The 19,297-nt window shown below is 48.5% G+C and overlaps 4 protein-coding genes across 4 annotated transcripts; all 4 read right to left on the bottom strand.

The window, feature by feature from the left end:
* Nucleotides 1-8,289: 8,289 nt before the first annotated feature.
* On the bottom strand, nucleotides 8,290-9,717 carry BO87DRAFT_379484 (flavin reductase family protein). The gene has a single exon (XM_025624049.1). It carries the CDS (start codon nucleotides 9,313-9,315, stop codon nucleotides 8,482-8,484), a length of 834 nt encoding a protein of 277 aa, XP_025476292.1. The 5' UTR covers nucleotides 9,316-9,717; the 3' UTR covers nucleotides 8,290-8,481.
* A 1,946-nt stretch (nucleotides 9,718-11,663) lies between these two features.
* BO87DRAFT_145439 (WSC-domain-containing protein) lies at nucleotides 11,664-13,132 on the bottom strand. The gene is made up of 3 exons (XM_025618141.1): nucleotides 12,423-13,132; nucleotides 11,861-12,366; nucleotides 11,664-11,805 (listed from the first exon to the last, which is right to left on the bottom strand). The coding sequence occupies exons 1-3, from the start codon at nucleotides 12,745-12,747 to the stop codon at nucleotides 11,782-11,784; spliced, it is 855 nt and encodes a 284-aa protein (XP_025476291.1). The 5' UTR covers nucleotides 12,748-13,132; the 3' UTR covers nucleotides 11,664-11,781.
* A 3,411-nt stretch (nucleotides 13,133-16,543) lies between these two features.
* BO87DRAFT_379480 (uncharacterized protein) lies at nucleotides 16,544-17,251 on the bottom strand. Its single transcript, XM_025624048.1, has 2 exons — nucleotides 17,120-17,251; nucleotides 16,544-16,943 (listed from the first exon to the last, which is right to left on the bottom strand). Exons 1-2 carry the CDS (start codon nucleotides 17,124-17,126, stop codon nucleotides 16,669-16,671), a joined length of 282 nt encoding a protein of 93 aa, XP_025476290.1. The 5' UTR covers nucleotides 17,127-17,251; the 3' UTR covers nucleotides 16,544-16,668.
* A 412-nt stretch (nucleotides 17,252-17,663) lies between these two features.
* Nucleotides 17,664-19,259, bottom strand: BO87DRAFT_418620 (CDP-diacylglycerol-serine O-phosphatidyltransferase). The gene is made up of 6 exons (XM_025626896.1): nucleotides 19,045-19,259; nucleotides 18,930-18,987; nucleotides 18,828-18,865; nucleotides 18,747-18,758; nucleotides 18,503-18,684; nucleotides 17,664-18,438 (listed from the first exon to the last, which is right to left on the bottom strand). Exons 1-6 carry the CDS (start codon nucleotides 19,115-19,117, stop codon nucleotides 18,070-18,072), a joined length of 732 nt encoding a protein of 243 aa, XP_025476289.1. The 5' UTR covers nucleotides 19,118-19,259; the 3' UTR covers nucleotides 17,664-18,069.
* Between the last annotated feature and the right edge of the window lie 38 nt (nucleotides 19,260-19,297).

The following is a 19,297-nucleotide window of genomic DNA, read 5'->3' as shown; positions in this document are numbered from 1 at the left end:
CTCACGAGAAAAAAACAAATTAATTAGCGGACCGGACTCTTCATACTCGTGCGAAGGAGGAAGGAGACGGACGGGATCACGGAGACGGATATGGAGAAAAGAGGGGGGGAAGAAAGGGGTACCCCACTCCTGGGCAACAATACCCTGTGCACATGGCTCAGGATTCGATCCCAGTCGATCCCGTCAGCTATGAAGATACGAGTCATACATTGCATTATGGAATGCTGATGGGTTCGGGTGATGGCCGTTGTGGTCCGGTGTGGTGTAGTGTAGTAGATGTGTTGTAGCTGCTACTTACTTGTTTCCCATCTATACTACTCCCTACTATACTGCCCAAACAGATGGCATCATCAAGAGGTTGGCAAGCTAAGAACGCCAACCACATGGCTATTCCTTCCCCTAGACCGTTCTCTTACCCCTGCTGCAGTGCTACTATTACTAGTGTTATATTAATTTGCTGACATGGTGGAGGTGAGGTGCGAGTATTGTGCAGGGGTGTCTGTCTCAGTATCTATTAGAGGCAAGGCAGTATGGGGTTTACGATAATGAGTGTGGATATCGTTGATAAGGAGAAAGAACATCATGCAGAGCCTGAAGGTCGAACACCATCACTGCACAAAATTGAGGAAGTTGTTGGGTGTCTGAGCCTCATGATTGGGGGGCTCGTTTATGACATGGAGGACCCAAAGTATTCTGGCCAGGTCTGCTGCCCTCTAGTTTTCGAGCCAACTCCAGACTTAAGCAGGCTAAAGTAGTGGCAGAGACTTGACTTACCAGGATAGCCCAACAAGCAAGCCAACCCCGGTGTCGCTCCTCAGGCTTTTCATCAAAGCCTCACAAGCAACCCCCCATCCGACGGTCCACTTTGGAGACGGGCTGCCAAATTCAGGGAGCTAGCCAAGGTCCTTAGGCTAAAGAGGAAAAGGCTTATAAGATCGGGCTATTCCGTACCACGGGCCACACTGGCCAAAGTTCCATCCAAGCTAAACATGGACCAAGTGGGGCGACCCACCTTGAACATTTGAAATTGTCAATTGACATCCCGTACGAGAGCGATAGGGTTCAATTCAGTTGGTGGTACTGCGGCACACACCACCATACGACGGTTTCCAGGACATTTGCTTGCCCGATAGATAGCCGCCCGGGCCACTTGTCGACAAATGCAATGTCAGAATAAGAAACCCGGCCGTATCAAGATTCCAACTGCGGGAAAACCATATGCAAAGCACTCCTAATAATATCCCATCTGCAGCTTCAGTCATTCTTCCTATTGGACCATATTTGCGAACTGACGCGACCCTATGTATTCAGGTTAAGATCGTCCATTGTCACGGAGAGCCTTGTTCATTTCCTCAACCGCCTGGCGGGCAGCAAAGCCTCTCAACGGCGCCCCGCTAGCTTGAGATGATCTATACTGTTTCCTTAACGGGTGTGACTCCTCTCAACGCGATCCCGTCAAGTGTCCACTGTCATAGCATGGACAATCGATCGAGCCTCTTCTAGCGCTGTGGAGTGTGAGAGAGAGAGAGGGGGGGGTTGCTCGTCTTATCTGTATGGGGCCAGATTGCCCTCAGGTATCTGCTGACATTTTCATTTTTTTTCTTGGCTGATTCCAAAAGAGGTGTTGCAAATTGCAATCTACCAGTAGCCTAGTGGTGACGTGCGCGCTGTTCCATGGTCTCACATAGCGCCCGGCCCTCAGTAGTGAAAAGTAGTAGGAAGAATTGTTATATTACCCACGTGCGACGACAGGGTTGTTGCTGTATTCGGTAGTCTTAAGGCTACTAATTCCGTTGGCGATCGCTAACTGTACCGGATATTAGCCGGTCAATTCGAGTCTGCCTGCCAAGTGATTGTTTCATGGATACTGAAGGTCGGTACGGAGTACATGCAGTTACCCTGAATTCCACGTGACCAAGCATCGGTCTTGCTCGGGAGCCCTGGAGTTTCTGCAGACAACGGGAGGAAGCCTTAGCACCAGCAGATGAAGATGAAGACGAAGTTTCCAGAGAAAAAAGGATGAAAGGAATAACCGAGATAAGCACTCTACATCCTTACCATATGACCATCCTCAGGGACCAGCTTTTCAGGGGCAAACTCTTACTCACTACTCAGAAGAGACATGAAGAATCAGATGTCCAGAGCAATGTTGGAAAGTGGTGTTGGTCGTTAGGTCCAGTGAGCAAGCAATTTGTTGTGGTAGCGATGGGTTGAACGGAGCTGAGTGGTGTTGTAGATAATTAACCTATTTGGGAAATCAGTGTATTGAAGACCCACTTGTGTAACAAGACGGTGTATTCCTCTTACACACAGATGTATGGGTTAGATGCTTAGGCCGTCCATAGGCTGCTATCGTGGAAGCATTCCGTAGCGTCTTCTCCGAGCAAGGGAGCCTTGGGATGATGCTACCTCAGGCCTCCTTACTGAAATCCTAACACAGTTAGATAGTCCATACTAGGTACACAAATGCCTAGCGCTGTGGAACAAAGAATGTTTTCGCTTCGTGCATCCTTTCAAGGAGGTAGAGGTCCCAACAAGCATGGGGGCCATAGTCATTCTGACCTTCACATGGGCTTCTAGCTTGTTTCAGGTCGTGGATCAAAGTGCTTCGAACTGCATTCTGCCTTACGCTTCGAGGGGCAGAAAAATGAATAAGCATTAAGTTGTTCTAGCTCAAATGTTGAATGGTGATCTCATAACCGAGACAAACACCCCTTTTCGGTATAGAACGCGAAACAGCAAATCCAGTAAACGCCGCGAGATAGAGCCCAGCCCAGCCCACGGAAGAGTAACGGGTGTAATACGAGCCTGGGTCACCTTTCTTGTCCCCATCGGAGACGAAAGTTGCGGACTCGCGGCACTCCCGTTCCGTCAATGGAGTTGTGGCTGGGTCTCATTTGAGAGTAAGTGTGACTGGAATAGGCATAGAGGCAGATCCATGCCGAATTTGCCCGTCACAAATTCAGCCATTCCTCTTAATTATAATACCGATTGTTATAGGGTGTTTAATATGGATGACAGATGGCAGGTCTGATATTAAGCCACGGATTATCCTGGCGGCCATGTGTCCAGGATCGACAACATGGTCTGATTTTCACCACACCACAGGAGAAGCTCGTTCGCCCTTGATAAGCGGGATTCTTCGGGAAACTACCCTAAGCAGGGGTGGTATACTTCCCCGACAGACGCCAACTGGGTGATACATGACAACACAATTCAACGAACTTCAACAAAGCGGGTCCTACTACATGTCTAATACGTTATCAGGTTATCTCAACTTAGGATTATACTGAAACAATAAAAAAATAAAATAAAAAATAAAATAAAAAAAAAGGTCATTTTAAGAGTACAAATTGCGAGAGCTCACACCGCTTGTGATAGGAATGAGAATAGTAAGAGCAGAACTGTGTAGCTGAAACCCCTCTATTCTGATGAGGGGCTGCAAGGTGCCATATCGGAGAAATTTGCTAGTGGTCCATTCTAGAAGAGCGGGTCCCGTGAATATTCGTCAAACAACTACTCTGTAATTGAAGCAACTAATTGAAATGCAGGAGGCGGCTTAGCTACTGCAGACTCGATAGGAAACCTGTGCCTCAGGCCTAGACACCAGGTCCATCATGCTTCGCCATGACACCAGGCCGCCCGCAGCCCACATTGGCTCTCGGGCCTTCACGTGGCGGGTCCCCCATGCTAGGGTTGTGATCCCTCACAGAATGATGATGAGTCGGGCAATAGGAGCAACCATTCGGAATCCATACAGGGTGATCAATATTCTCCCACCCTTTCTGACTGGGACAAGATCATGTTTGTTTATATCCACTGGGGTACCAGCCATGACAATCAGCTTGGCTTCATTGGTTCTCATTGTACCTCAGAGACTTCGCCCGCATTATCTGAGATATTCTCTGCTGATACCTGAGACAGATGCTTGGGGAGTAGTATTCCTGATAAAAGTTTTCCAGAAACGATGCCACTGAGACTGGGAGAAAGAGTTTCTGCCTAATCTACGTCGTTGGCAACGCCTCTGTATGCGGCATACAAATCGATGGGACGGGTCTTGAGACAAAGATGATAGCAAAAATACGAACACTAGCACAAGAAACACCGTCGCTAATGACATAACCCGACCTCTCATGCCACGAGGGAAAGCTAGGAGTCGACAACGTGGTCGAATTGTGGGGAAGGAAGAAGGAACCACTGGGTTAGCAGTCCTGGACTGGCCCCCTGCCCACCGGCGGCTCGTGCTACCATGATGGCTCGAGACAGGAAACAGGGTCAATTACGGCCGCTCCATAATAGGTGCTGCATTAGGAAGTGAAGTGAATAACTTGACAGTACCACAGGGTATCCACTCACAGATGCTCTATATGAACAGACCAATGGTGTTGCAGAATAGAGCCTCCCGTCTCTGTTATACTATTGATGTGCATGCGTACTACTTTATGATTATACTGAGAACGTACCCATTCTAGTAGACTACGAGATTCTTGATCAGTACTAGGCGATCGAGAGCTGTCATGTGCCAGTTGCCTCCCCCACCATCTCCTCCAAATCGACATATGAACTTGCCTAAGATGGAATATGATAATCATACTAACCGTCAGTCTAGGGATTAATTGGCCAACAGGTCATTCACGGAGCCCGCTACTAGATGCAACCCTGGATCAGAATAGTAAGCATCGAGTGCCTAGGGCGTGTCTTAGTGGTAAAGTACAATTTCTAGCGCAACGCCGGGCGCTGCGGTCATCTCGCGAGGGATGCCGTGTGAAGCATGTGCGATGCCAGACAACACTAGCCATGCAGAGTGACGATGGCTTCTGCAGTCATCATTGCGTCGGAAAAAAACTGCCCTTGTTGCTGATGATTCTGAAACGCTTCCATGACAACCCATAGATTCACAGCTTGTTGCTCATCCATGTCTCTTACCCAAAAGAGTTACTATACTGATCAGGTAAAGTTCATCGGACTCTCGGCAAAAAGTGGAATCCGTCGGTGGGTTATGGCTGCCGGAGCCAGAATCTGCCCCGGTCCGGCTCGAGGACAGCAGGATCTGGATCTTCCCTGGAATGGGTGGGAGGGGGGACACTGCACTCCGGTCTCCGGAGGCTAATCATCGTCCGGACCCCCTCCAGACTCCCGGAGGATGTATCTATCTACTATCGAGAGGCCATGGAAGGAGAAGACCATCTGGAGGATTTACAGTTTGGAGCTACAGAAGCGGGAACGTGATCCCGCAGTCTAAAAAGTTCCTCTCGCAAAGCCTTAGAATTCAGGAATCTCATGAGAAGATCAACTTTGAACACAAGAGTATCGATGACATCGAGGTATGATCTGAAGATCCGCACCCCGAAGGTTTGATGAACAACTCTGTACCACGCGAGATGGTAATCACTTTCATCTATTCGAAACCCCGTACCCTCGCATAAGGGGGGAAGGGAAAGGGTGGCATGACAAACATGATCAGCTTACCTCATCTCGAGTCGCAAACCTAAGAGAGGAGGGGAGGCCTGCGGTATGCCTAGCACTTGAAACATGCACTGTGATTGCTGTGAATGTCACGAAGATCACCGATACACATTCCACTTTGGGGTTTAAGTTTTTCCTGCGCCATCATCAAAAAATAACAGAGGTGATAGATCAGGTGTCGAACCCGAACCCGAAACCAAATCAGCCTTGCCTGAGGCTGTCAAGTCACCTGCCTTGGGTAATCCCATCATCCACTTTGGACCCGCTCCAAGAAATTGGGAAATTGGGTCTTCACTCTTCACAACCTCCAGTATCCCCGTCGGACGATCTGAGCCCGAGCGCAGTTCCGGTCCATGGCGGGCAGTCTTAATTTGTTCAAGTCTGCCCGGGGCGTAAGTCTGCATATTGTCTTGCAGATAATCCCCCTGTTTACTAAAAGGGGCAATCGATGACGGCTGCAGGCTTCCCACGCAGTCCTGTGTATACTGTCGGATGGCTGGATATGGACCACGCCTTTACCCTCCAGTAAACACGGTGATATGTACAAACTCATCGACCAGATTACACATCTACAACAACAAACAACAATACCATAACTCCGCCACCTCCCTGATTCGTCGAAGTGGGGGGGGGGCGGGGGCACTTTGGGTATGTCTTGTGGGCACTGGATAGCACTCTTCTCCAGTCTCGTACGGAATGCTCCCGCTGCTCCAACGCGTTATCATCAGATAAGACCGGCGCGCTCACTAACATTTGGAGCGCTGCAACTAACCTCTTAGGAGGCTAGCAACAGCAAATTGGAGCACGCCGTGCACTACGCTAATCAAATCGCTTGAGCCCGTTCTCTGGGGCTAAGCTTGAGGGACCAAGAGCTCCCTAGCCAGCCAAGACACTACGCACGTTGTAGCTACTATAATTCCCTTGACTAATTAGCATTAGATGAGTAGACGGCTACGCCGTGACGGAGTCCCCGCCATATTTCCGTCCTAAACAGAGATTTTAAGAGGCTGTCTATTACCCACTGCCAAGCAGTCTTTTCGAGTTCGTCTATCTAGGTGGGCTTGGTTGTCCACCCCATAGACCTACCTTACCCTCCGCTAGACTTTCATACACAAACGGACGAATCAGCCTCATGAGTTCCACCTCCAGGGTGCCGAGGACCGGAAAATCCGACAGGGCACGTATGCCGAAGATGTCCGCGATCGACACCACACACGCCGTATGTGTTGACCAGAAGGACTCAGGCCAGTTGGGCTTGTCAAAGGGCGGAACGGCCCTTCCGGTGTCTGTTCCACACAAGCAGCCACAGTTGCACGAGCATCAACATCAAGTCTTAACCTATGCTCTATTGAAGATAATATGGTGATTACATTAGTGCTTCTGATCCTTCCAATGAGTAGCCAACTTATTGTTTGTGTTCTTCTCCATATGTTCCATTATTTCTAAAGCTCTTCGCTGACTCCTATAATAGGCTCGAGCTAAGACCAAAACTGGAAAATAACGTCTCTCTGTCATAGTAGCCCCTGTCAGCATGGCCCCCTGCTAGCCAGGGCCCTGGTAGCGAATGATGACCGACGCTGAGTTCGACACGGTGTAACCTAGTCACCTGGAGACCAGGAAAGTGTGATCGGCCGTACAACCCTTCTAGCGGTTATTGGTGAAGAAGCAGCTTCCGTGCTGCGTCGAACATTCCACAGGTCAGCCTACGCTTTACGTTGGATACTACTTTGGGAGAGGTACATCCTCATGCAGCTTCTAGTTCGCAACCTACTGCAACCTAGTCTGTACTATTGTTACAGGTAACAGAGCCACGAGGCCTGTTACTTTGCGCCATGACAGGGGTGCCATGCGCTCTGGAATGGGTGATATCCACATGGTCTGATCTCACTCCTGCCACATCCGGCTTACTGCGAATCGCTGTAGTATCCTAAAGTGTCAATGGGTTTGCGAGCTGATAGTTGCTGGACTAGCATGTCCTCGAGCAGTTGGAAATGACCCTTGCGTGTCAGCATGAGCCGGTCTGTCCAGGGTCCAGATATGCCTATTCTCCCTCGGAACTATCAAGGATCTTTATGACAACCAGCTTGTGAAGAATCACCTTACCAGACCAAGCTAGCAATATCGTCCCTCCCACGCAGCTCTGTGCCGCCCACTTTCATTACGGGCTTAACCACGAAGGAACGAAAACCCTTGCTAGCGAGGGAACACTAGTCCAGATGATCTAAGAAATCCTTCAGACAATGGCTTTACCCGACGACTAATGATGTGCGCAGAACAAATTAACTGCGCCCGGATTAATATGCCGGGCACCCCGACCCGGACCCAGTCTTCTGCATGGCAGTCAGGAGTGTTTCATCCATCTACACGTGTGCTGGCTGCGGAGCCACCCCCTGGTGAGCACGACGGCGATCATGCAGTACTTCGATACGACAGGGATCGCAAGACAGCGGGGTCACTTGCCACGAGGCATCTTTGCCCCTAGAGAATTCCAGATAATCTTTTCACGCGAGAAGAAGAGCGCTGTTTGAACTAGTATGGTGATTCCGCCTTGTGTATCAATGCCGTCATTCGACAGATACGTGCCAGTATGGTTCCTAGCCCATTCACTTCTGCTGAGACATCGCTACTCCTCCACACGGACTATCGGTATTCCTCCACAGTGTAACCAACTTTCATGCGGGCAATGTAGCAGGAACAGCCACCAACAGGCACCAACCAGAACCAACGTGTTGGGTTGCTGTTCACCGCTGACTCGTTCACAAATCCTGCAATCGCAATTTAAGCATGACACTATCAACACGGCAAAGATGTCAGCGGTGCAGACTAGGATGCACTAGGCAAGGCCTTTTGTCACAATTGTCTCAGTACCTCTAAACCCTACCATATGCTTACCAAAACAATGGCAGAGTTGTGTGCATACCTTGTATGAGACGAAACAGCATACTGCAATCCTGTTACATCGAGCTGCAGGTCATGGATGAGCGGATCACAACATAGATCTTGCCCCTGACGAGCCTAATCCTGGAATTCCTTCCACTTGACCATCCTATCTCTCAAATCGACTTCCTTTCCGTCAATCACGAACCGGCCATCTCCGCGATGGTGAGCCATCTTCATTTCCCTCTTCCTTCGTTTGCCACCACCAACACGATCGTCGTCATCTGCTGGGTCTCTGCTTCCCTGGCCATACTCTAGATCCATGTCTCTATTGATCCATACTCCAGTCACCTTCAGCACCCACAGGTTGTATCTTGCCACCAACGCTCGGTCCTCAACCGTACACTGAATGTTGGCTATAACATTTTTCCCTCCAACCAAAGGCGCCCGTGCTCTCCCTTCTTCACCCCCTTTTCTAGCCCACGACCCATCTGCAGATGCAGGATCAGGAGCTGGGACCGGGTTTATTCCAAAATTCACCCACTTGTTGACATCTTCCCCACTGCAGTTGCCGATATCAACGGCCTTCTCCAACATCTCCACCGCAGGAATGGCGAGCACGCATTCGCCCGTCTTCTTCAAGTTATCATAGCTCTTGTCCCACGGCCCAATGCAGGCACCGACAAGTGTTGGTCCTTCGTGCTGGATCATCATGTGGAAACCCATTGTCATTATGTTGTGCGTCTTGTTGGCTATGGAGCCGGTCGCCAAAAGCAAAATGGGTCCAGGCTCCAGGAGCCGATTGACTTTGTGGATAGGATAGGCCACGAACTGGTCCAGACCATTGCGCTTATCATCGCCATCGTTGGAGCTGAATTCTAGTCTCGATTTTTTCGGTGCCCGGTCCGGCTCCGACTCCGACTCGTTCAGGGGCTGCTGCAAACTGACATTGACATCCCTTTTCGTATTCATGTTGTTCCTGCGAGACATAACTGCCGTAGGCCTCTCGTCTCCTTCCTATACAGGTATGTGCGGGTTGGAATATAGATGAAAAATGTACATACACCACTTGCGGTGTATCTCGTCAGGAAGACATGCAGAGGACCTCAAGGTGAAGTGCAGTGAAGAAGAAGTTGCTAATTCGGAGAACATCCAGGACAAAGAAGTGCACCCAAACTTGCTTGCGGAGCAGACTGCCTCTCCCCGCATTCCTAAGAATTCGGGATCGCGCAATCCTGTTGGTTGGCTCTTTGTTCCCCCTCTAGTGAGTGACGTACTCAACCATTGTTCCCCTTCATGTTCCCCAATGAATACTTTATCGACAATATCACAAGCAGTGCTTATATCCATTCTGAACGTAATGAATGCAATTACACTTTGCCATCGAAAAGACACTCTCTCCTACCTTGTAGACAGAATAGAATGCAGGAAATATATACTAGTATCTACCTATTACTTAGCCACAAACACATCATCATCTTTTGATATATCACACTTACCCCTTCCGCCTTGAACGTAGATAGTACTAGATAACCAAATCCAGCCTATTAATCCTTCCACAATCAATCCACGTACATCCAGAAACACACCATGATAGTTACTTTCCCGTAATTAGGAGTGTACATGAGTTTTGCGAATAGTATGAATACTCATGCACTTTATATACAATCTGGTGAAGCCACACGCCCTTACCATCCCTAGTAGTAGTAGTAGTAGTAGTAGAAGTATTTGATCCAACAGATGGGCGGTAATAAAGTACGCCTTCGAAACAAAGACTACAACTTAAGTACTACAGTTATTTATATTCACGATCAAACTCAAAATAGGTGATATAAATCTCTTAGTACATGGAATGTATACTGGCGACTCATAGTAGGCCGGGGTTAGTACTCATACAATCAGAACCTCATAAATAAGTATGGACCTCATTGTTGAAATAAGTACTGCTGGTGCTGGCGGTTCGCATGTACTAGTAAATATATACATACTATAAATATATATATGATGGTAGAAAACTACCCCCTGCCAGACATTGAACCTCCCAAAACTCTACTACTACTACTACTACTACTACTACTACTACTACTAGTAGTCAATTTAGAGTGAGACAACTACTACTGGATAACAATTAGAGTGACCAAACTCACAAACGATTCTTGGCATCAAGATGCTAATTGTCTCCGAAGAAATTGACTCCGAGCATACATATATGGTAAGTAGATGATGTTACCTTTGAGGTAGGTGGTTGGGTAGTATATATTATCAGGAGTAGTAATACTACTAGGTACTAGTATGGAGTGATCTGGGTTTGGATCATTGTTTCTGATATTTGTAGTACTACTTACTAGGACTAATGCATGAGGTTGAGATGGTGATTGTTCTGTGGTAGTAGTCACATTAGTACTGCTGTGATGAAAGTTGCAATATGATATATATTTGTAGTACTAGTGTCCAGATACTAGTTACTAAGTAACTGAACTGGTCAACCATGTCAATTCGGATAAAACACCAATTAACATGATAAGTTGGCGATTATAATATAGAGTATCGTGCCCAAACTTGGAAAGAATATCGTTATTCATCATCATGATGCTACCAGATCTCGAGGTCTGTGGTCATTGCATAGAAAACTACCCATTACAGCTACAGATGATTGATTAATAATCAATGCATCACGCACATGATACACATTCATCCTCACATTAACTACAGGGCTGTCCGTCACATTACTTACAATCTTCCAGTCAAGGCTACTGTATGTAGTACCCATGACAAGCACGCGCGGCCCACCGCCATAGAAACAAGCATCGCAGAAATACAACAATTGGGGGGTTCTCGGCTCAATAACAAAAAGATTTGGGAAAATAAATGCTGTCCACGAGGGTAATCGACTAGAATACAGCCCACTTCAAATAACGCCTTATCAAAAATGAGATCCTGAACTGATATACCTCAGCCCGACTCTTCGAGTCTTGACCTTGAGAAGCCCTTTGATGAGATAGAGAACACCAAGTCGAGAATGTAACCATCAATGGCTAGTGACTTGAGTGTTTCTGAAGAGCCGCAAACCTTCACCAAAGTAAGAGTCACGGTCGGCTTTCTCAACAACGCTCCGGGAGGGTTGCTATCCGCCACGGGCGGCACATACCACACGTATGGAGCGAATGTGCTTTTCATAGCCAGTGGCTGAAGGGGTCATCATATCCTATCTGCAAACATGCACTGGTATTGCAAGGTCGCTGTATAGTCCAGCAGGAAATAAGAAAAGGAGGGAAAGGATAGCTGTCGTGAAGGGTGAATTTATGGTGACAAGCGAAGGTTGTGTAAGGTAGGAAGAGGTATCTGGCAGGGCATGGCTCTATCGTTAAAAGACATGCACAGATAGGATGTTGGTCCACAAATGGGGTTGTCCATGGAAAGCTGGCGATCGCATCCCTTCTAGCGTCGATCGGGGTTAGTCACCTAGTACCTGTTAGCCGGAACTCTTCATCTCTGTTCATCGTTCAGTTAAGCCCACCTGCAGGATGCGACGAGAGAAGTCTTGGTCATCATCGATGCTGCCATTGCTCTGACGGCGCTGCGCCATGAAATCACCATCGAAACGGGAATCCGACATGGAGTGCTGGGACATCGGGTTGCCATAGTTGTCCACACCAACACTACGACGGTATTGCGACTTGCGGTTCTTGAAGCGCCACAGGAAGAAGCCAGCGCCAGCAAGAGCACAAGCTCCTACTACACCCACGACAACGCCAGCTGCAATGGCAGCAGTGTTGGCACTTGAGCTCTTCTTCTGTGAAGCTTCAGTAGCACCCTCGGCAGTTGCAGATGCGCTCGCATCGGTCCCGGATGTTGCATACACGGTTTGCGTGGTGCCAGAGCTAGTGACGACATGGGCTTCTTGGGTCGATGATGTAGACGTTTCGCTGTCGCTGCTGGAGGTACTTGTGCTCGAGGCGGAATAATGGTCGACGTCGTTCTCAATGCCAGTAAGGTAGACGGAATAAGTATTGCTGCCACCACCTATATCGTCACCGTTAGCAGATGTGCCATCTAAGGCCCAAAACCGGAAAACCTACAGTCCACAGAAGGCCAGCCGGCACATGCGATATTACACTTGCTGTCATCAACCTTTGCTGACGAGGCAGGTAGCAGGTTGCCGCAGAGACAATCCTGTCCGTTATGCAGGGCAAAGACTGAGTAGTTGTCCTTCAAACACAGCTTCTGACAGTATCCATCACTCTGATATGTATAGGTTCCCTGATCTTTCAGTGGCGTCGAGTCGGAGTAGCAGCCATTGTATTCCTCGGTATAGGCATATGTTGCAGGCAGACTGATGGATAGGAGAAGGGCTGAGGCTGCAAGAGCCGACCGCATCGTGAATGATTTCGTGGTGTGGTACATGGTCGACGTAAGAAAGGATCCCAAGGGGTAAGGGTTGGTTGAGTTTGGCGAGAAGTGACCTCAAAGATACAGCGAGGGAGGTTGATCGAAGAATAAGGGACGACCTGCGTAACCCTTTGAACCTCTCAGAGCCACTTTCAAAGTTGATAGTCCTGATGGTCTTTTCTCACTCCTATGTCCTCGAGCTGGACGTGTCGCGACGGTCCTCCGGGGGTAGTGGAAGAGTACGGATAGTTTGCAAGGGCCGACGTTGAGGACGAGTGACGTAGATGGGACCAGGCCTTGACGTGGATAACTGGTCGGGTATAGACCGACAGTAGAGGGTCAGAGGATGGTAGTAGGTGAGGATTAGAGTGAAGATAGCGATGAAAGAGTGTGGTGTCTGCCCTGGGGGTAAGCGGTCCCTGGCGGGGAAGGGCCCTTTGGACCGGTCGTTTCAAGCACCCCTTTCTGTCGGGAAGAGTTTAATGAGCGAGCCTGAACGGGCGGTTCAGGAAGGGAAATCGGCCAAGGGTAAATTCGCACCCACAGCAACAGGGGAGATTCTATTATGGCCCTTTGCGATAGATTCGAGTTATCCAGATAATAGAAGCTCGACCTGGGGGGCCACAACAGTTCTGGAGAAGCGAGAGTAGTATGAAGAGTTGGAAAAACGAAAATCCAATGGAAAATAGGAATAGAAAATTGCACAAAAACAATAATGTCCTAATAGAAGGCCAAAAAGAGTGACTGGGTTGAAAGCAGGAAAGAGAAAAGAGGGTCAGGGAAGGGGAAGGCGACAGAAACGATTGACAGACACCTTCCTGGGACACAACAGGGTGACTAGTACTGCAGAGGCGGAGGACTGGACTGGGAAGGCATTAAGCGACGCACTGACGGGTGAACTAGTACTAGTAAGTAAATAAGTAAGTAAGTAGTATTACTGTGTACCTCCGTCAGAGACAAGAGGAGAAGGGGAGAGAGGGGGGCCTGTGTGTGCCTGCCTGTCTGCAGCACCAGGTAGTTAGTTAGTTAGTTAGTGACTGCTGAGTTCGCCCGCGTACTAAAGTTTCTCCTACTGGGACGGTCGAAAAAAAAAAAAAAATAAAAAAGGGACAAACAAAGCGTGAGGGAGGAGCATCATTCCCATCCATTCCCTGCCTTCTCCCCCAATGGCAGGGCGTGAATCCAGACGCGGTTCTCTTGTTGGTGGTTCCCCGACGGGACCTGACCCTGGATGTGCAGGGCGGTAATTTACCATGTCCCGCGTACCTGTCCCTGCTATCCAATGATATTTCTTAGATTATATTACATCAGCAGACCCGTTCAGGGGCAGGGCTCATCCCTTTCCATTCTGGGCCACACGGGCGGCACAATTACAATTGGAGCTGCTGCTGGCATGCACTAACTAATTCATCTCCCCCCCTCAATCCACCCGGTCATGGGGTGGGCGGGCATGATGACTGGTGGCGGCGCTGTATATTTACCCATACAAAGAGGGGGGATGGGAAGAAAATAGGCACATGCTCAGGCGTTTTTTGGGGGATTTTTTCCCCTTCGTCTCAGCTCCTCCTCCATAACATACTTTCCTTCCTTCCGTCTGATGCCGCGGTCGGAACTCGAAAGGCATGAAATGTGCGACTCGACTCATACATACATAGGCACATACCAGCATCTTGTGATCTAGTTGGCGAGAATATTTTCCTTCCCCTTTACCTTCATGTAATCTCCATATGGCTACTTCGACATTCCATGCATCTTCCCTACTGAACATCTGTCTGTCCCTTACGATCATTATTCGGCACTCCCGGCAAGACAAATACACGTGTTCAAGTCAAAAACATAAAGAAATGGAAAACGACCAAAATTGGAAGAAACAACTCGAATTTTGCCCGGGAAGAGGTTTATAAATAGTAAAGATCCTCGGTACGACCTCGGGCACTGATGCCCTCTGTACGAGGACACAAGCCTCGCGCAAACTCACCCGTCCAAACTCAGCAAGTAGTAACAACGCTGCTGCTGCTCGGGTGCTGGCACCAGCCATTGAATGTCGATAGAAACGCCTGTTCCACGATGGACTTTTTCCAAATCCGACTGACTAATGATGAGTTGTACGGGGTCTCATTCGTACCGATCCTTGCATGACTGCATGACGGGCAGCGCGAAGTTTTCCCCTGCCCACTTGTAAGGAGATGTCCGGCCAAACCACTAGGTAATGGTATTGGTTCTGGCGTCAATAATGTATTCGGTCTCTGAATCGTTGCGTCATCCATCTCGAGACACAAGAACGTAAATCAACTACGCATCTACTAGTAGCATCCGACACAACCGTCAGTAGTGAGGAGTGTGTGTCTTCTTCCCCAAACTTTGGAGCCGACACACCTCGAGGACGAACGGCGGAGGATGTCACTGGTCAGGGGAGTCGACTAACCGCCCAAACTCCGGGGCCCATCATCGCATCGCAATTCCAACAGTTGCTGAGAGCATCCAAACTAATCCTTTTTGATCCTTGATCCGCGTGGTCTGCCCAATGGGATATCGCTGCTTGGGGGAAGCTATGCACGCCGTCACGGACTCGGGTGCTCCAGTTTGTTGGTTAATAGTAATCTAGTTAGCGACCGGCGGGCCCTCTCCTCTTTCGAGTCAGGAAAAAAAAAGAGTTCGAGTTACCTCGTGCTTGGCTTTACCGTTGAAACAGTCAATACTCAATAGTGGGTAGCGATTTACAACGCGACACAACGCACTTATGCTCTACGTATCAGAGCTTCATTTGCCACATCATTGTTTCGGTCGAGGGAGATCCTCTTGCATCATTACCAACCTGCGACTGGAATGGTTCCGATGGTTCAAGACGGTCGGGTCGTTTCCGGGGTGCGGTGGGCGCGCGGTAGATAGTGGGACCTTTTGGAACCCCTGCAGAAGTGCAGCCTGCGCCCCGTAAAAAAAAAATTACTTAGTAAGTGTTGTAAATGTAAACACCGCTTGGATAGTATCTACGCAAGGATTCTCCGCTCCCACCCCCCTTGACGCGTATATCTGCAAGACTCTATGCAGGCAATTGGAATCACGGCGCTTTCTCGACGACCAGGAAATTCCGTTGCTGATAAATTGTAATGAGCTGATCGAGTTGCAGGAGGTTGATTAATTGATTGATGGGCAATGGGGAAGTGCAACTGATGACGACTCCTTCGGTCGGAAACTACCATGTTCAATAGGAAACAACCGGCGACTTCTTGCCGCCCATTCTACAGGAAAGTAGACACATGTCCGTTACATCGTGCATCTTGCTTTTACTGTTTCCTCTTACTCCTTTGGAGCGCGCGTGGAAGGAAGATGCTTGATCTTTCGCCACCAATAACATACCCACAAGTTTTATTTTGAAGATGGGAACGAACATGCACGATCAACTGTTCCCGTTTCCCGCGGGCCCATGTGAGGAATTCTAGAAGTATGGAGCAGCAGCAGCAGCAGCAATCCTTCTTCACATGCCGAATAAGCTTATCGTCCGTTCTTTTTCCATCATTCCAGGCCTTGTAGGAACGGGTGTCTGAAATTTAGCATTCTCCGAAGTGGTTTGTCGTGTAGGGTCTGTCTATGCTGCGATGGCTGTAGGTTTCCAGTTCACTGGCAAGGCTCGACTACTTACTCGAACACCATCCACCTATGTCAGCACTCCCAAAATAGTACGGATACACCGGGAAAAGGATAAAGGTAAGAGCAAAGAAAAAGTGAAAAAGAATAAAAAAGCAAGCAAAACAAAGATCAATTCCCACCTACTAGTAGTAAATGACGAGGAAAAATATTGTAAAACTAGAAACTATCAACACCACAACCCCATCCATCCATCCATCCATCCGCAGGGCAAAGGAAAGAAGATCACCGGCACTGTCGGCAATTCACCCACTTGACGCTTTTCTCGGCCTCACCGGATACCACCTCCGACTACCAAGAGGTCCTACCATTTAGCCAGAGACGGTGAGCGAGCGAGCAAGCAAGCAAGCAAGCAAATGAGTGAGTCAAAGCGACCCAGTAGAAAAAGGCCCAACTCAAAGTGAAACCCTGACCGAGGGGTCTAGAACGTGTCACCAGGATCCACGATGTCTCTCCCGGGGTTTCCATTTTTAAAAGTTCCGTCAATGATAGACCCAATCGTGAACGCGCAAGAGACAATAGCGCAGGATTTTCTATTGCTTTGCCAAGAAAGGGAAATCTCGGTTCTAGATACACAATAATTAACTGGGTTGGCTGAGGGAACACGCGGATGGATCATTGGGAACTTGACCTGGTAATGATAACCTCAAGGGTCTTACTTGGTTTTTTGAGTGTTTGTGTGTGTGTGTGACCATGACTGACTCGGGGGGTGAGGTAGGGTTGGTCTTTGCGACTGACTCACTTTCCATTTCTTTTGCTTCTTCACTTTGCTGCTTGGTGGGATGGTGAGGAAATGTTTATGATGATCATGTATCTGGCTGATTATTGAGGGCGTAGGGAGTTCTAAGACATCTTGTTCTGTAATATTAGTAGGTCGAAGTTGGCAGGCTAGAACCTCCATAGAGGGCTTGAGTGGCCATCGGCTCCATCGTCTAGTTCCTGATCTGCTTATCAACACGAGAGGGACGGTTCCCCCCATGATTTCGGACTCGGCGTGCATTGGTCTTCCCTCCATATCTGGTAGGTCATGTGGTATCTTTGAGTCGATTATATGACACATCGATTATATGAATATCGGATGTGGATGGATGATCACTTCATTGGGCTTCGGATTCCTACTTTGGAGCTTATTGCAAGCTGCACCGTTATATCCTCTACGAGTATGTACTTGAGCGATGTTTCCTGCATTGAGCATGTACTTGGTCATGAAGTGAACATCCAATGCTACAACCATTCGCCGACATGATAGTTCTCTCAAAAACAATGTGTAACAGTATCATAGTGGTGTCTTCCCTATCTGTTTAGAGGATCTTGATCTTTGAAACATGCTCAGTATTTAGGACAAAGCAAGAAACATTGCGTAGCTGCTGCACGATGACATGACAAGGATCACCATACTATAAACCTATATGTATCATCATTGCAATAAGCTAGAGGTAGATAATCTCCTGTATACAATACCAACCCCGATACTTGCTGAAAACGAAGGACAAGACACTATGCAACATATGCAAATTATTTTCATTTCTGTGACAACTGCGTTATCTTCCACAGATACATCGTACCATACTTTTTTCTTTCCCTATTATCCGGTCTCCCGTGGTGTATATTGCTCGTAAAAAGACATTTCTATCACATTTGGGAATCCTGATCCGGACAAGTGCCTGATTGCCCGTTCGGTTCTCCCTGCTTTTAAGGCTTAGGGATATGCAGCGTTTTGCTGACCATAAGGCAGCCGTGCAAAACAAACAGTAGTACCAGCGGGTGGAATTCGAACGCTGTGCCCTGGGCTACAAGGCCGAGGGGTAGATCTTCCAGTACCCAGTCTTGAGAGACACAGTAGGCCAGGAAAAAGGTAATCGACAATGTGGTCGGGATCGGGGTGCCCTCAAAGTACTTCGACTTTCCGGACTTGTCTTTCGGCAGAACAGCAACAGTCACGTTGAACCGGGCCAATCGTGTCAGGCCGCACAGAACAAAGAAGGAGAGGAGCAGGTGGTCGAGGCTGGTGCGCATTCCGAGGGCAAAAGCTGCGGCGGCAGGGGCCATTCCGAAGGAAATCTAGAGCACAGAAAGCGAACAATGAGCGAAAGAGCCGCATGACAAGTGAAGTAGGGGACCATACCAAATCGGCCAGTGAGTCGAGCTCTTGTCCCATGAGTGACGACTTCTTCCTCCATCTAGCAATCCGTCCATCCATGAAGTCGAAGAACAGCCCAAAGGGCATGAATATCAGAGCAGCCCAAATTGCGCCAAAATCGCGAGGGTCACCTAGACAGTAACGCATCGAGGAGAAGACGGACATCACTGTTTATGGGCGGTTAGTTCCGGGTCCGCGGGCTCGAAGGAAGGAGAAAATTTGTGCTTGCCTCCACAGAATCCTATAATGGGTGTCAGCGAATGGATATTTCAGGATATGAACGGGTCTGAGAGAGGATCTGGTATATTACCATTGAGTTCAGTTACCAGATCAGCAAGATGCAGAGCCCTGATGTGCGTAATTGTGTAAGTGAAGTGGTCGAATTCATAGCAACGAGCTCTCAATGGCTGACCTGATCATGCTAAAGTGTCCTGTTTCGGAAGAGAGAAGCATCTTTTGCTTTTCTTGAGCTGCTACCAGTTAGATTCAGAAGCTTAAAGGATCTTGTCGCAGGGATGCAGGCTCACCACCGTCACCCGCAGGTGGAACACCGCTAGTCGTGGAAGTATTTGACGGCATGGCAGAAACTCTGCGAGACATGCTCAGGTGAATTCGACGGAAAGAAGATTCTCGCAGGACAAACAATCAAAGTAGTGGTGTACGTTGGATATATTCGAGAACAGGTTGTGGGGATAGGAAAGAAATGATGCAATGGTACTAGGCAGCTGTCTTCAGAAGTGTTGACAGGCGCACAGATTCTACGGCACAAGCGTGGCCAGA

The sequence above is a fragment of the Aspergillus neoniger genome, assembly GCF_003184625.1.
Source record: "Aspergillus neoniger CBS 115656 unplaced genomic scaffold BO87scaffold_33, whole genome shotgun sequence".
Taxonomy (NCBI): domain Eukaryota; kingdom Fungi; phylum Ascomycota; class Eurotiomycetes; order Eurotiales; family Aspergillaceae; genus Aspergillus; species Aspergillus neoniger.
Note: the sequence above shows the minus strand (reverse complement) of the source record. Positions and strands in the feature narration are given on the sequence as shown.

Coding starts and splice junctions, on each gene's coding strand:
- BO87DRAFT_379484 (XM_025624049.1), bottom strand. CDS start 9,315: ATGAATACGAAAAGGGATGTCAATGTCAGTTTGCAGCAGCCCCTGAAC.
- BO87DRAFT_418620 (XM_025626896.1), bottom strand. CDS start 19,117: ATGTCTCGCAGAGTTTCTGCCATGCCGTCAAATACTTCCACGACTAGC. Junction 18,988..19,044: donor TCCACCTGCGGGTGACGGTG/GTGAGCCTGCAT, acceptor AACTGGTAGCAG/CTCAAGAAAAGCAAAAGATG. Junction 18,866..18,929: donor GGACACTTTAGCATGATCAG/GTCAGCCATTGA, acceptor TACGCACATCAG/GGCTCTGCATCTTGCTGATC.
- BO87DRAFT_145439 (XM_025618141.1), bottom strand. CDS start 12,747: ATGTACCACACCACGAAATCATTCACGATGCGGTCGGCTCTTGCAGCC. Junction 12,367..12,422: donor CGGCTGGCCTTCTGTGGACT/GTAGGTTTTCCG, acceptor GTGACGATATAG/GTGGTGGCAGCAATACTTAT. Junction 11,806..11,860: donor TCTCTCGTCGCATCCTGCAG/GTGGGCTTAACT, acceptor AACAGGTACTAG/GTGACTAACCCCGATCGACG.